The 12,954-nt window shown below is 47.6% G+C and overlaps 1 protein-coding gene across 10 annotated transcripts in view; it reads left to right on the forward strand.

Moving 5' to 3' along the window:
- Positions 1-1,329: 1,329 nt before the first annotated feature.
- The window catches only part of dnm1a (dynamin 1a), a 67,954-nt gene continuing 56,329 nt past the window's right edge, over positions 1,330-12,954 (forward strand). For 7 of the 10 annotated variants that reach the window (XR_003797748.1, XM_029252723.1, XM_029252724.1 and 4 more), the window contains exon 1: positions 1,746-1,906. Coding sequence is in view for 9 of the 10 variants with exons in the window: in XM_029252723.1 (XP_029108556.1) it covers positions 1,746-1,906 (161 nt within the window). In the remaining variant the exon portion in view is untranslated. Of the gene's footprint in view, positions 1,907-12,954 lie in introns of all 10 variants that reach the window. The other 3 variants (XM_029252730.1, XM_029252721.1, XM_029252729.1) reach the window with 3 other exon arrangements.

Genomic DNA, 12,954 nt, shown 5'->3' on the forward strand with positions numbered 1-12,954 from the left:
CAGTTAATAAATAAGAATGAAATTGCCCAAAGTGGTTGGATAGTGTTGGACTGACAGGCGACCTATAGGGGACTGTTAACTGTTCATGGGAGTGATGCCCGAGGGAAGAAAACTGTTCTTGTATCTGGTCGTTCTGGCGAACAGAGTTCTGTAACGCCTGCCAGAGGGGAGGAGTGTAAAGAGTTTGTGCCTGGGGTGTGTGGGATCAGTGACCATTTTTCTCGCCTGCTTCCTCATTCTGGACTTGTACAGGACCTCAAGGGTAAGGAGGGGTGCGCTGATGATCCTCTCAGCTGTCTTGACCGTCCTTTGCCTTTAGAGGTAAGACTTTAAAATTGTCTGATTATTCTGAGCCATTAGTTCATCTGAACTTTATTGAGCTGCTGGAACATGACGGGAACTGTACCAGTTATCATACTTTTCATTCTCCAAGTCTGTGGTTCACACAGACCGCGGGAGATTCAGTCTCCCAGCCAAGGCGAGTCAAGAGACTGACTGCGAGTGGAACCACACCGCCCTCTTGTGGTGAATGGCGCTCACTACATGGTGTGTCCTTCACGTGGGGCTCATGGTCACTGAAGAAGCGCGCGCGCACACACACACACACACACAGAATTATAATCGAGGAAACATTTACATTTACATTCATTCATTCAGCAGACGCTTTTGTCCAAAGCGACGTACATCTCAGCAAAAATACAATTTATGCATTACATTAAGAGAAGCAGACATAGCTGCAGACATGAAAGTCTCAAGCTTCACGGAATTTTTAGTAAAAAGCAAACTTTTCATTAAAAGTTTGGTATAAACTGCATCTGGAGTTTTAAAAAGGTCTGCATTTGAGATGCGATCCTTCTTATTCACCAGTACAGTCAGTGTCCGTAAAATGTATATTTACATGTATTTCAGCTCACACTTTCTAGCTTGACTTCAGAGTAGGTACCTTAATCAAGAGTATTGCAGCACGAGGTGGGATTCGAACCTCCGTCCTTTGAGTGAAACTTTATCCTCTTCTACACAGCCAAAACATTTTCTGATCTTTAATTGTTTTCTCAGAAATGGAATCCGATTCTTGCTATCATTCATTCATTCATTCATTCAATTTCCGCGACTGTGAAGTTGCCAAAACAAATCTTTCTCCACGTGTAGCAAGAGCAGTTGTTACGACTGTTCAGGACGCCAGCCTGTGGGAAAAATACACAAATAACAAAGTTTAAAAAAATAGAAAAGCTCATCAAGCTGAGAATGACGTCATTGATTGCGGCGTTCACCTTCCGACGTCAAGCATCTCGCAGCAATAAAAAAAAGTGCTGTCAATAAAAACACATCTAAGGCACATCATTCACCTCGAAGTGCCAGGCTGCGCAGCCAGGACGTACCCCATCCGTGACTTTTACACTCGAGCACGTATAACACCAACCACATTACCCGTCATACCTGGAGAGCGGCGCCATCTCCACAGCGCCCCCTGCTGGTGACCGAGCGCTCGCTCAGGAAAACTCCCGGTTCCGTTCGGAGGACAGCAGAGATCCTCGTAGCGGTGGACGCGGGGAGAGGAGAGCGGCGCGCGCGTTCCGCGGAGGGGGACACCTGCGGGGGGTCATCAATGAAGGTGCGCGCGAGGGTGAAATAGACGGACATCGCGAGCGCCCGCTGCACTCCTCGCACCCAGGGCTCTTTAAACCACGCGACGCGTCTGAGCGCATCCGTCGGTGCCTCCGCTCCGCGGCTCGCCGAACATCATCATGGGCAACCGGGGGATGGAGGATCTGATCCCGCTGGTGAACCGGCTGCAGGACGCCTTCTCGTCCATCGGGCAGAATGCGAACCTGGACCTGCCGCAGATCGCCGTGGTGGGCGGCCAGAGCGCGGGCAAGAGCTCCGTGCTCGAGAACTTCGTGGGCAAGTGAGTGGGTCGCTCGCTCTCAATGCTTTTTGCACGCGAAATTTAACGCGCGCGCGATGGGCACGCACGGGTGTCGAAACCCCCGAGGTAACCCTTTCAGCGAGTGCCCTCGAGTCATTATTATTATTATTATTATTATTATTATTATTATTATTATTACTGAGCTTTGTGACAATGCATTGCTTATGACACATGACGAGTCCCTCGCTGAAGGGATTATGTTACATAAGGAGACGCACCGCAGTCTCTGCGTCCCGAGATGTCACACACTTTCAGCGCATCGGCGCGCGCTCGTGTGTGTGTGTGTGTGTGTGTGTGCGTGTGTGTGTGTTCCGGCGGCGGGCGCAGGCGCTCTGATCCTCATCGCACCCTACACCCCGATTCCGCGGGGGCTTCGGGCCAAGGTCACGCGCGGCGCAGGGTCACCGCTTCGAAATGTCAGACAAACGGAGGTGGCGCGCGCGCCGAGCGCGTGGAAGGCAAGGGGTGACGAGTGGGGACTGGCTGCGGATCGCGTCTCGAGCGCCTTCGACGCACTTGGCTGCTGCGGGTGCGACAGTGCGCTCTCGGTCATGCTACACTCTGTGTCTCCTCCTTGGCTCGCGCGCGTCACGTGCAGCGTCCACATCTGGATGTTCCGCACGTGCGCTGCGTGAAGAGGCACCGCAGGAGAAATGTGAATAGCTGGTAAAACTGAGATCTCAAAGGTCACCGTGTAACGGGTGGTGTGTGTGCCGTGGTCGCATATCCAGTGGCCCGGTGTGTCAAGGCAGCATTCCTTCTATCTACACACCACAGCCCAGGGGTGTGTGTATGAGAGCAAAAGGGGACCCCAGCCCAGGTGTGATGCATTTTTCTCTCTTTCTGCTGCTTGCTGGGGGGTCGCTCCCTGGGGCACTTTCTAAATGGGGGGAATGACATACGCTGCATTTCAACCGCATTTAGGTGGTAAGCACTGTAAACATCCTCAAAATCGCAGTACAAACCAGAGATGTAGTGGAAAAATGCTGGTGTTTTTTTTGAGCTTTGACCTTCAGCAGTTTCGGGGAGGGGGCAGGGGGACAGACAAGGGGAGCCATGGGAAACGACAGCACGACGACATCCAGCTGGAGAGACATCTGGATCTGGGGCAGGTTTTCGGTGACACCGGCCCTATTTCTTCTGAGACGCAGCATGACCCTTCTGGTGTGACCTCGGGGGTCCCAGTGGTCGAGCGCGGTGTCCATCTGTCTGTCACTTCATCACAAATGTAGCGCGACATGTTAACATGCCCTTCCCACACGTGTTCCCCTCCGCTTCCACATCCTCTGCTCTGTTACATAACGTGTGATTAATTCTCATGCAACCTATGCATGCTGTAGGCTCCTGGTAAATATGACATTCTTCAGGCTTTATTCATGTTTATTCATGTTTTAGTGGGATTTTTCTTTGCTGTGTCATAACAGTTTTTCTTAGAAAGGTTTCTACATACAGTTAAATGTTACATACATGTCAGCATGGGGTTTAGCTATGAAACCTCACACCCAACCACTCTGTGTTGTGATTGCATGTTTTTGAATGTAAAGCAAAAAGAGTCCAAGGTACCACAGTGAACAGGATAATAAGACAGTTATCCATCCATCCATCCATATGGAAGGGTCACAGTGGTCCTGAACCTCTAATAGTCTATTGATCTGGGATTACCACAAGAAGAAAGACGGAAAACAGAATATGAGAAAAAAGAGAAAATTCACACACATTGGCTGAAGCTGCTTGTCCCATGGGGTCGCAGTGAGCCGGAGCCTCACCCGGCACTACAGGGCGGAAGGCTGGAGGGGACACACCCAGGACAGGACGCTAGTCCGTCGCAAGGCACCCCAAGTGGGACTCAAACCCCAGACCCGCCAGAGCGCAGGACCCAGCCAGACCTGCTGCACCACCGCAACCCTCAATAATATTCACTTTCAGTTTATATTTATAAAGTGCTTTTTGCAACAATGTGACACGAAGAGGTGGACAACAGAGCCCATACAGTCCGCACAAACTAACATTAAAAAGAAATTAAAGTGAAACTAAAAGTGATCTGATGTACTGATCTGAAATAAACCATCTGGCAATTGAGGAAAGGAAAACAAAAAAAATCATTTTTTTAATTTTAACATGCTGTCTTCATAATTTAATTTCTTTTTCAAAAAAAGAACACCATTCTTCTTCTAAACAAGACCAATGATGAAGCATTATTTCACTTCCCAACATCATGCTTGTCATGCTTTCACGTGGAGTATCGACAACGTAAGCGCAGAGCTGAGTTGGTAATCAGTGTGACCAACTTGAGGTGGGTAGGTGAAGAGGCACGGCACGAGTTGAGAGCGCCTGCCATGGAGGAGAACACAGTCCAGGTGGGGTTTGGTGGCATGAGCGTAGGTCCGAATTGTGATCCAGGTCGTGCTCCGAATTGCAAGGGTTCCGAAGATCCAGTCCAAGTCCAGCGCTCGTGGTTCGGGGAGTGAGGGTCGAGATCCGCAAGGTCCTTGTCCGAAATGTGAGGGGCTTGATCCGGAAGGTCGTGGTTGTGGTCCGAGGTTCGAAATCCGAAGGGTCTTTATCCAAACTGCGATGGACAGCAGACGAAGCAGAGTGTGAGGAAGGGCACGTGGTCTCGAAAAGATTCCGTAATTGATTGCGGTCGGAGCTCCTGTTTTTATATAGTTTTTTAGATGTGGCACAGGTGGGTGTAATGAGCTTATGTGTGGTCAGTGCTACGCTCCCTCTCGTCTTCCGGGTTATTGCCCCGAGGTCGTGACCGTGCTAGTGATCAGATCAAGTGGGCTTTTCCAAGAAATCACTTGGATGTCATCCTGCATCCAAAGACCTTGTAGTTGTTATTATTACTACTACTATTATCATTATTATGTCTGCAATGCGCTCAGATGAGCAACCTGTTTGGTCTAAAGGTGAAACAGTTGCGGTGCAGCATTTCCATAATGATTTATTTGTTTGTGTTTGTGACCTTTGCATTCTGGCGGAAGGCAAATCATGTATCGGTTGTGGTCGTGCGGAAATTCAAATGTCAAGTGTCAGATTAATTCCTCGGCACAGAACCCGCAAACAGAAGTTCCCAGAATCCCACCGAAGCGTAACAGGAGTGACGGGCTGTGTCATCGCGTGTAGGTCGACTCTTGGCAGATGAAAGCTGTTTAATCTTTAAACCCTGCGGTGATGAATGTGTGATCCGCCGAATGCATGAAGAGGGGTTCGTTTCACTCTGCTTTCTGCTGAAACGTGGTTAATTTCACCTGCCATTAGAGTCCCATGACACCAGTGTAAAGTAGAAGATGGACGAGTTTTGGAGTTGTTCTTCTCGTTGGCGCCCCTTTGCGAGCTTGCCGCCCGTGTGACCTGCTGTCATGGCGAAGTTCAGGGTCATGTATGATGACCTCAGCTGCCAGGTCGCGGTTCCACATCTGCGTCTGTTGCGGCCCCTTCACTTTAAAATAGGTGCTGTGGTGGTTAAGGCACTGGACCTGTCTCCAGCAGAGGAGTACGGTAAAGCTCTTAGCCAGCCAGGAAGCTTCACAAGTATCGCTGAAAGTCATGTTTTGCTCCCATTTCTGTACAGGTGCCTTTTGAGTGGCGTTTCCATACCAGCTACTTCAGTCATTTCATTTCACTGATCTTGTTCAATGATGATTGTTTATACCATTGCTTGGGATTTTGCTGTGCGCATCTGAAAACCAGGGTGCCGGTGTGGTAAGTATCCGGCACCTCATAACTCCTAGGCACAGGGATCAAATAATGGTTTGCATCTTGCCCCATCTCTGTAGACTTGGCATGTTCTCCCTGTGTTTGGATTTCCTCCGGGTGCTCTGGTTTCCTTCCACCATTCAAAGATCTGTTTCAGATGATTTGTTGTTTCTAGATTGCCTTTATTTTATAAATCTGTATGCTTCTTTTCGGTAGACTGCCATCCCACCTAGGGTGCTTCCTCTGATAGGCTTTGGATCACTGGAACCCTGTTCTGAGCAAGCGGAAGTTAATGATGGAAGACCGGCTTTGAAATCCACATGTAAATGGGGCTTAAACCCATCTGAATGTTCAGATCTTACTCATTTGGCTATCAAAAGTGGAAAGGTGAACGCTGTTGGTTTAGGGCAGCAGATGGTGTAGTGGTTTTCGCCATTGCCCCTGGATTGAGAATGTTGCCTGTTCAAATCACAGCCCCTGCTCTAGTACCCTTAAGCAAGGTACTTGCGGTAAATTAAAAATGACCCAGCTGTACGGGTAAGATGTTGTAAATACTTTAACATTGTAAGTTGCTTTGGAGAAGAGTGTCAGCTAAATGAATAAATGCAAACGTTCGAGAGGATCCGCACCACAAAGAGCCCACAACTCGGCCAGTTTATTAGGTACACGGTCTCTACGTTCCGCGCGTTCAGCCGAAGCGATGTCTCTTCCGGTACCTGTCAGCGACTGTGAAAAATCCGCTGTAAAAACCCTAGAAGTGCATTTCCTGAAACGTTGTCCTCCAAGGGATCGTTTACACCTGGAGGGGTGGGAAGTATTTATTTATTGTATGTGGATGGTTTTTTTTTTCGACAGTGTGAGGAATAACAGTTTCTAGTGTTTATGACAAGCAGGTAATCAGCCAGGGCTTCTTTTGGCAGGAACAAAAAGAGCAGCTTAACCGCCACTACGTGTTTCTGGGACGCGATTACACCCCACGCGTCCGACGGATCTGTACACCAGCCCATGTGCTGCAGAAGAACACGTATGAAAACGTGTTTTTGCATGTAACGGCAGTTCTATTTCTGGAGACTTGCGCTGCCTTCGCTTAGGTGGATATTGAAAGTGACTGAACTGCGAGTCGCGAGTTTGATGTCTAAGCGAGCGATAATTTTATGGCCTTTCGGCAATCAAATGCAGTCCGCCGCGGGGCCTCCGCTTCCTTTTTTCATCCCTGGCAATTCAGCACCAGACTCGGATTTTGCTTATGTGAAGATGACGTCCTGCTATTCGGATGTGCGGTTGTTCTCAGTGTGTGGACTCATTGATAAATGGTGGGCCTTTTTCAGGAAAAAGAGTTTTTATAAGAGTTCCTTCCAATGAGAACACTATATATTCGTGCCAGCAGGCAGCAGGTGGTTTGTGGTTGGAGCCAATGCCTTGCCGTTGAAAGACCTGTGTTTAAATCCCACCTCCTGCTGTAGTACCCATGATCAAGGTACATACCTTGAATTGATGCAGTAAAAATTACCCTGCTGTACAAATGGGCGAATAATTGAACGTGGCGTAGTGTACGAAGCTCACATTGTGGGTTTCCTTGGACTAACGTGTGAGATAAATGACCTTAAAACCCTAGTGTGAGTGTCCCCCTGCTGTGTCCCTCATGCTTCATCGAGGGCCCAGAACTCCAGTCCATGGTGAACTTCTTTCCTCTCACGCCCTTCTGCTCGTTTCCGTACTCTTCTCCCTACTCCTCTCCCCAATCCCTCTGTACTCCTCTTGGTCCCGGCAGCCATCTAATGCCCTCCCCAGGGCCGGTAAATCTGTTGTCTTTCATTAAGCCGCTTGCTGTTGATCCTTTTACTTTTAATAGAAACAGTCAGCGTGCTTGGAGGGGACGCTTGCGTTCGAGCGATGGAAGCAAGCCCGGGAGTGTCGGATCCAGCGGAGAAAGGCTGCAGCCCCGCTGAGGACTTTGCCAGAGGCCCGGGCTCCCGTGGGCTGGCTGCTGTGCGCGTCTCGTCTCCATGGGCTCTCTCACGGTGCCTCTTTATTCGTGAATGAGTGAGGCGTGGTTGTATCTCTCTGATTTAACCGCACACACTTTGCTGTGATTGAATCTCACTGCAGGCCACTGAGCTTTGATTTAAAAGAGGGGATGCAGAGCTGTCACCAGCAGGTGTGTGTGTGTGCACGCTGGAAAAATAATATTGCATTGACCTCAACTAATGTGTTCAACCTGAGATTCTACAGTTAATATTCACCAATGGACGGTATACAGTAATGTGTAAAAGTTTTAGGCACTTGGAGAAAAAAGCTGTAAAGTGAGAATGCTTCCAAAAATAATGCTCTTCATTAATAAACTTCCTACAAAGCTTAGTAACCATCCGTCGTCAACAACTTCTTGGCGCAGCGGGCTTGGCTGGGTCCCGCTCTCTTGCGGGTCTGGGTTCGAGTCCTGCTTGGGGTGCCTTGCGATGGACTGGCGTCCCGTCCTGGGTGTGTCCCCTCCCCCTCCAGCCGTGCGCCCTGTGTTGCTTGGAAATGTAAAATATGCTCTTTCCCATTGACACTAATGCAGAAGACATTAAATAATCATCTAAAACAAATATTTTGTGAAACATCCAAGTGCCTAAGACTTTTGAACTGTACTGTATGTTGTCATAAGCAATAAGCCATTTAAGTTTTAAGGGGCTGAAAATGCCTGCAATGGACTGTCGACCCATCAGGGAACCGCATCGGTCAAGTGGTTAACACTGGATGGATGGATAGGCTCAGTGGATGGATCAATGAATCAATGGATGGGTCTGTGGATCAATGTGTCAATGGATGGATGATAATACAGCCAGTACTGATTCAGAACTTTTGATCATACAACACTGAGTCACCCTCCGTTGCTCTCATTACTGAAGGTCCAACCACACCATGAGCAGCCTTCGCTGAACAATGAAGCGCTTTACAAGGCTGCTATTAGCGGCAGAAGGAATCTCCCAAGCAACAGCAATGATTACCGTTCACCCCGAGAAACCAAATTGCACGTTGCGCCCTGATTAGCACGTGCAGCCGTGAAGTCGCGTGTCGGAACAATGCAACGCAACACGTTGAAAAATGCTGTAGCGCTACGCAGCTCTGAGATCAGAGGTGCCTTGTGTGTGTTCTATTTTCAACGTCGTCAAGACAGTTGCTTTCCTGCATTAATGACAAGCGGACGATAAGTAAAGACTCAGGGCAGCGGCTTCATTACCGTGATGTGTTTCCGAGATGTAATTACACCATCTATCCAACATTTGCCCTTTAGGATGAAATGATAACGACGGTTAATGAGTGCTTCACATTCCGGTTTTGGATCAGTGCTCGGTTTGCGTGTACAGATCGGTGTGTGTCTGGCCTTCACCGGGGAATATGAGAGAAAATGGATTTCATATGATGTTTCGTTAAGGCTAAGAAACCTCAGTCTACTATATCATCTAAAGGGCCATATAGTGATGTTTTGGTGGCATGGTGGTGCAGCAGGTAGCAACGGTGCCTTATACCTCTTGGGCTGTGAGACATGAGTTCAATCCTGGCTCAGTCTGAGTGAAGTTTGCATGTACTCCTCATGTTCGCGTGGGTTTCCTCACAGTGCTCTGGTTTCCTCCCACAGTCCAAAGACATCTTTCTCATATGAATTGGTGATTCTGAATAGGCCTTTGTGTACGTGAGAGTGAATGAGTGTGTGTGATTCCCCTGTCATTGGGATCTCGTGCAGGGTTTACCCTGTCTCATTCTCTGTATTTCCTGGATATGCTCCAGTCCACAGCGATCCTGCGCTGGAGCTACGTTCTTACTGATGACCAGTGATGTTTGTGTCCTCAACATGTACTCACCAGTTTATTAGGTACAGCTAGGCTATACTGGGCGGGATCCTATTTTGCCTTAAAAACAGCAGGAATTCATCAGTAAGGTGCTTGACACATTCATTCCTCATCCCAAATTTGCTCTGTTCTTGAGAGGTGGGGGGTTGTGCAAGCTATGGGAGTGAAGCAAAGGCACCGTCATGTTTGTGGAGCCATCCTGAGATGATGTGTGCTTTGTGACATTTCACATCATCCTCCTGGAAGTATCAGTTTGAAGACAGGCAAGACTGTGATTCATACTTTTTACACCAATTTTTGACCTTACTATCATCACATTGAAAAAGAAACTGGGGATTCGCACACCAGGAAATGTTTTTCCACTTTGTAGTCGTCTAGTGTTGATGACTGGTGTCCACTGGAACCTCATCATCTTGTTCTGAGTTCACAGGATTTGAAGCAGGACTTGTCTCCTGCTGCTGTAGCCCATCCATTTCAAGGTCTGGTGAAATGGGCGTTCAGAGATGCCCTTCTGCACACCACTGTTGTTCTGAGCTGTTATTTTTTCACTTGTGCCCTGCCTGTTGTTAGCTTTGACAAGTCCTGCCATTCTCTTCTGACCTTCCTCATTAGTGAGCACTTGTCACCCACAGGACTGTCACTGACTGGATGCTTATTTGTCCATCAAACCATTCTCTGTAAACTCTTGACACAGTAGTATTCAAAAACCACAAGAGAGAGCTGTTTCTGACATTCTAGAACCAACGTGACTGGCAAAAATGATCATGCCACGTTTAAAGTCCCGTAGGTCACATGTCTTATCCATTCCAACTTCCATTCCGACACAAGCTGGATCTCTTTACCCCCCTCCGAATGCTTTATATACTAAGTCACTGTGCTGCTCACTAACTGTGTGAGCTGAGGTACACGTCTCAATGGCTATGTGTACCTAATAAAGTGGCCACCATTATGAATTTGTTTCTCTTCAATTCATTCATTTAACCCACACTTTTCTTAAAAGCAAATTGCAATGTCTGCTTCGTATGCTCAGCCACATACAGTGATGTATCCGTTTATTCACCAGGACTAGTTTTACTGGAACAATTCAGGGTAAGCATTCCAAGTACTACAGAAGGAAGGGGATTTGAACCCGGCTCCTTCAGTTGCTCTTACAACTACACTTCCTGCAGCAGATTCCAGCTCCAGAACTTTTAGTTCTCTTTTGAAACGCATATTTTAATTGTCTCCATAGAGAGAAATCATAAAACGTGAGTCATCCCCTGTTAAAAGGCTGTTTTCAGCCACCTTATTTAGATCCATTTACAATGCAAATTGGTCTCCATTTACATGGTAAAAGCCATGTTCTTGCACATTGTTCATGTTCGCCTTCATTTTCCAAGAGCACTTTTTTCCATCTCTTTCCTGTCTGGTCTTGTTCTTCTCCTCCATTGCCGTGACTGCCTTGTCAAGTTGCATCAGAGCCAGAAAGACCAGTGAGAGGGTGTCGGATGGTGTAGAAGTCGAACCGCTGATGCCCACTTCTCTGGAACGCACAGTGTCACGCAACACAGACGTGCCACCTCTTCACTCCTGCTACCCTACCTTGTGTGTTGGAGATCACATCTGAGACCCATTGGAACTGCCAATTTCTTAACTGGTCTTGTGGGTCTAGCTAGCCCCAGTACACTGTACGCATCTGAATCTCAAGCCCTTACCCACAATGCAGTACACCAGGCCTTTCTAGAAGGTGACACACCACAAATGATCAGTTGATGATCAGCACAGCTTGTTTGTCTGGTACCACCGTTTTACTGGTGGTCAGATAGGAGACCTAAAGATGATCATGATGTGATGCAAATTTATGTAGCTGTTAGAAGATCAGTAGAGAAATTTGTCTGAAGCTTCTTGAATGTTTGGAGGGATTCCGTTCCTCTGAGGGAGAGAGGAGGCTCAGTCCTCCGACATCAGGGACTTTTGATTTTGGACCCATTGCGAGTGGGGCCATTAGATGGCCAGAGATGGACGAGCGTGGTGCTGTTGCTTGGATGTAGGGACTGATCGTCTTGTAGGATCTTCTAGATTAATCCTCTACTCCATTTAGGCTCCCCTCCGCTGCACAGTCCCAACAACGATTTTCCTTGAAAGTTAATGGCCCATATTTACACACATTACATCTTTCCATCCTCTAATTAGCACACTGGAGCAGCTGGTTTCGTTTTTATTGTGTACTGCCACAGCTGCAGGCGACAGTCCCTCATAAATTTCATCAGCTGCCGTCTCTGAACCCCCAGCCCTGCCCACCCCCACCCGTGTTTGATTAAAATGTCAGCGGTGTCCAGTCCCTGTGTGGCAGTACCACACACTGCACAGCTGGAGACTGGGGGGGGTCATGTGACAAACCTATGTGCGTGCTGCTGCGTCCAGCACCTTCAACCATGTGGTGCTTGGTGACTTCTTCAGTCTGTGCTATTTTAACGATCATGTACTATTTTTAGTTTGGTGGCTGCCTCCGTCACAGTGAGGGTTCAGTACTCTCTCTAAATATGTTTAGAGCATCAGAACTGCCCATAGCACAGGAAAGCCATACAAAAGTAAAGAGAGACCTACAGCAACAATGACAATGAAACATGGTTAAAAACGAGGGGAAGAAGTCAGAAGGTGACAGAAGAGAGCAAAGTGAATTTCAAAGGTCAGTATAGGACTAAAAACCTCAAAAGATCCAAGGCCACTCCTTCTGGGCATTTAAATATTTTATATAACCAATTTCTGGAGCTGTCAAGAGATCATCAGGACTCCCCCTCACTGGTTAGCAGGTGATCTTCAGAGGGCCACGTATAAATGTTGAGTTGTCACAGTTCCTACAAGATGGTGCACCCAGGCCATGATGACACAGGAGCTCTCTAAGGCAGCTAGAGGGACTATTTGCAGAAGACCCATCTCCAGTTCTGCACTTCTGTGTTTGGAGTCCAGACTCTGTTGTCTTCCTCTCACCATCACATTGTGGATGTCTGCAGAGTCGCTGTGATCGCAGCTTGACGCCTCTGTTGATGGCAGTGAATGCATGCACATAATTTGTGGAAAAATCCATCCAACCATCCAACTTAATAAAAGACAGGCGAAAGGTTTGCTGGCGATGAGGGAGAGTCTCTCGCTCCCATCAGGGATTCTCCCCGAACAACAAAAACTCTTAGAATTTATAACAAACCTCATGCATGTTCAGCGTGTCACTTGTTCATGGTGTACATTTCATTGGCTGCAAGGTTGTTGATTTGCTTTCTATAGGTTCTTTGCTCACCGCTACAAAACTTTTCGCATCAACTAAACAATAGGCGTTTCCATTATCAACTAGACTACAACTTCTGGTTTTCTCCTTTGCATCTAGTTACCATTAGCAACACATATAATAGCAACACCCTACGTCTTCTGTTGTCTGCACATGTAAAATTGAACATGCAATAAGGCATATAAGAACATGGAATCGTAAATGTTTAAACGTTTCCCCCACAGCCTCTT

Source organism: Scleropages formosus, chromosome 6 (genome assembly GCF_900964775.1).
Source record: "Scleropages formosus chromosome 6, fSclFor1.1, whole genome shotgun sequence".
Lineage (NCBI taxonomy): Eukaryota > Metazoa > Chordata > Actinopteri > Osteoglossiformes > Osteoglossidae > Scleropages > Scleropages formosus.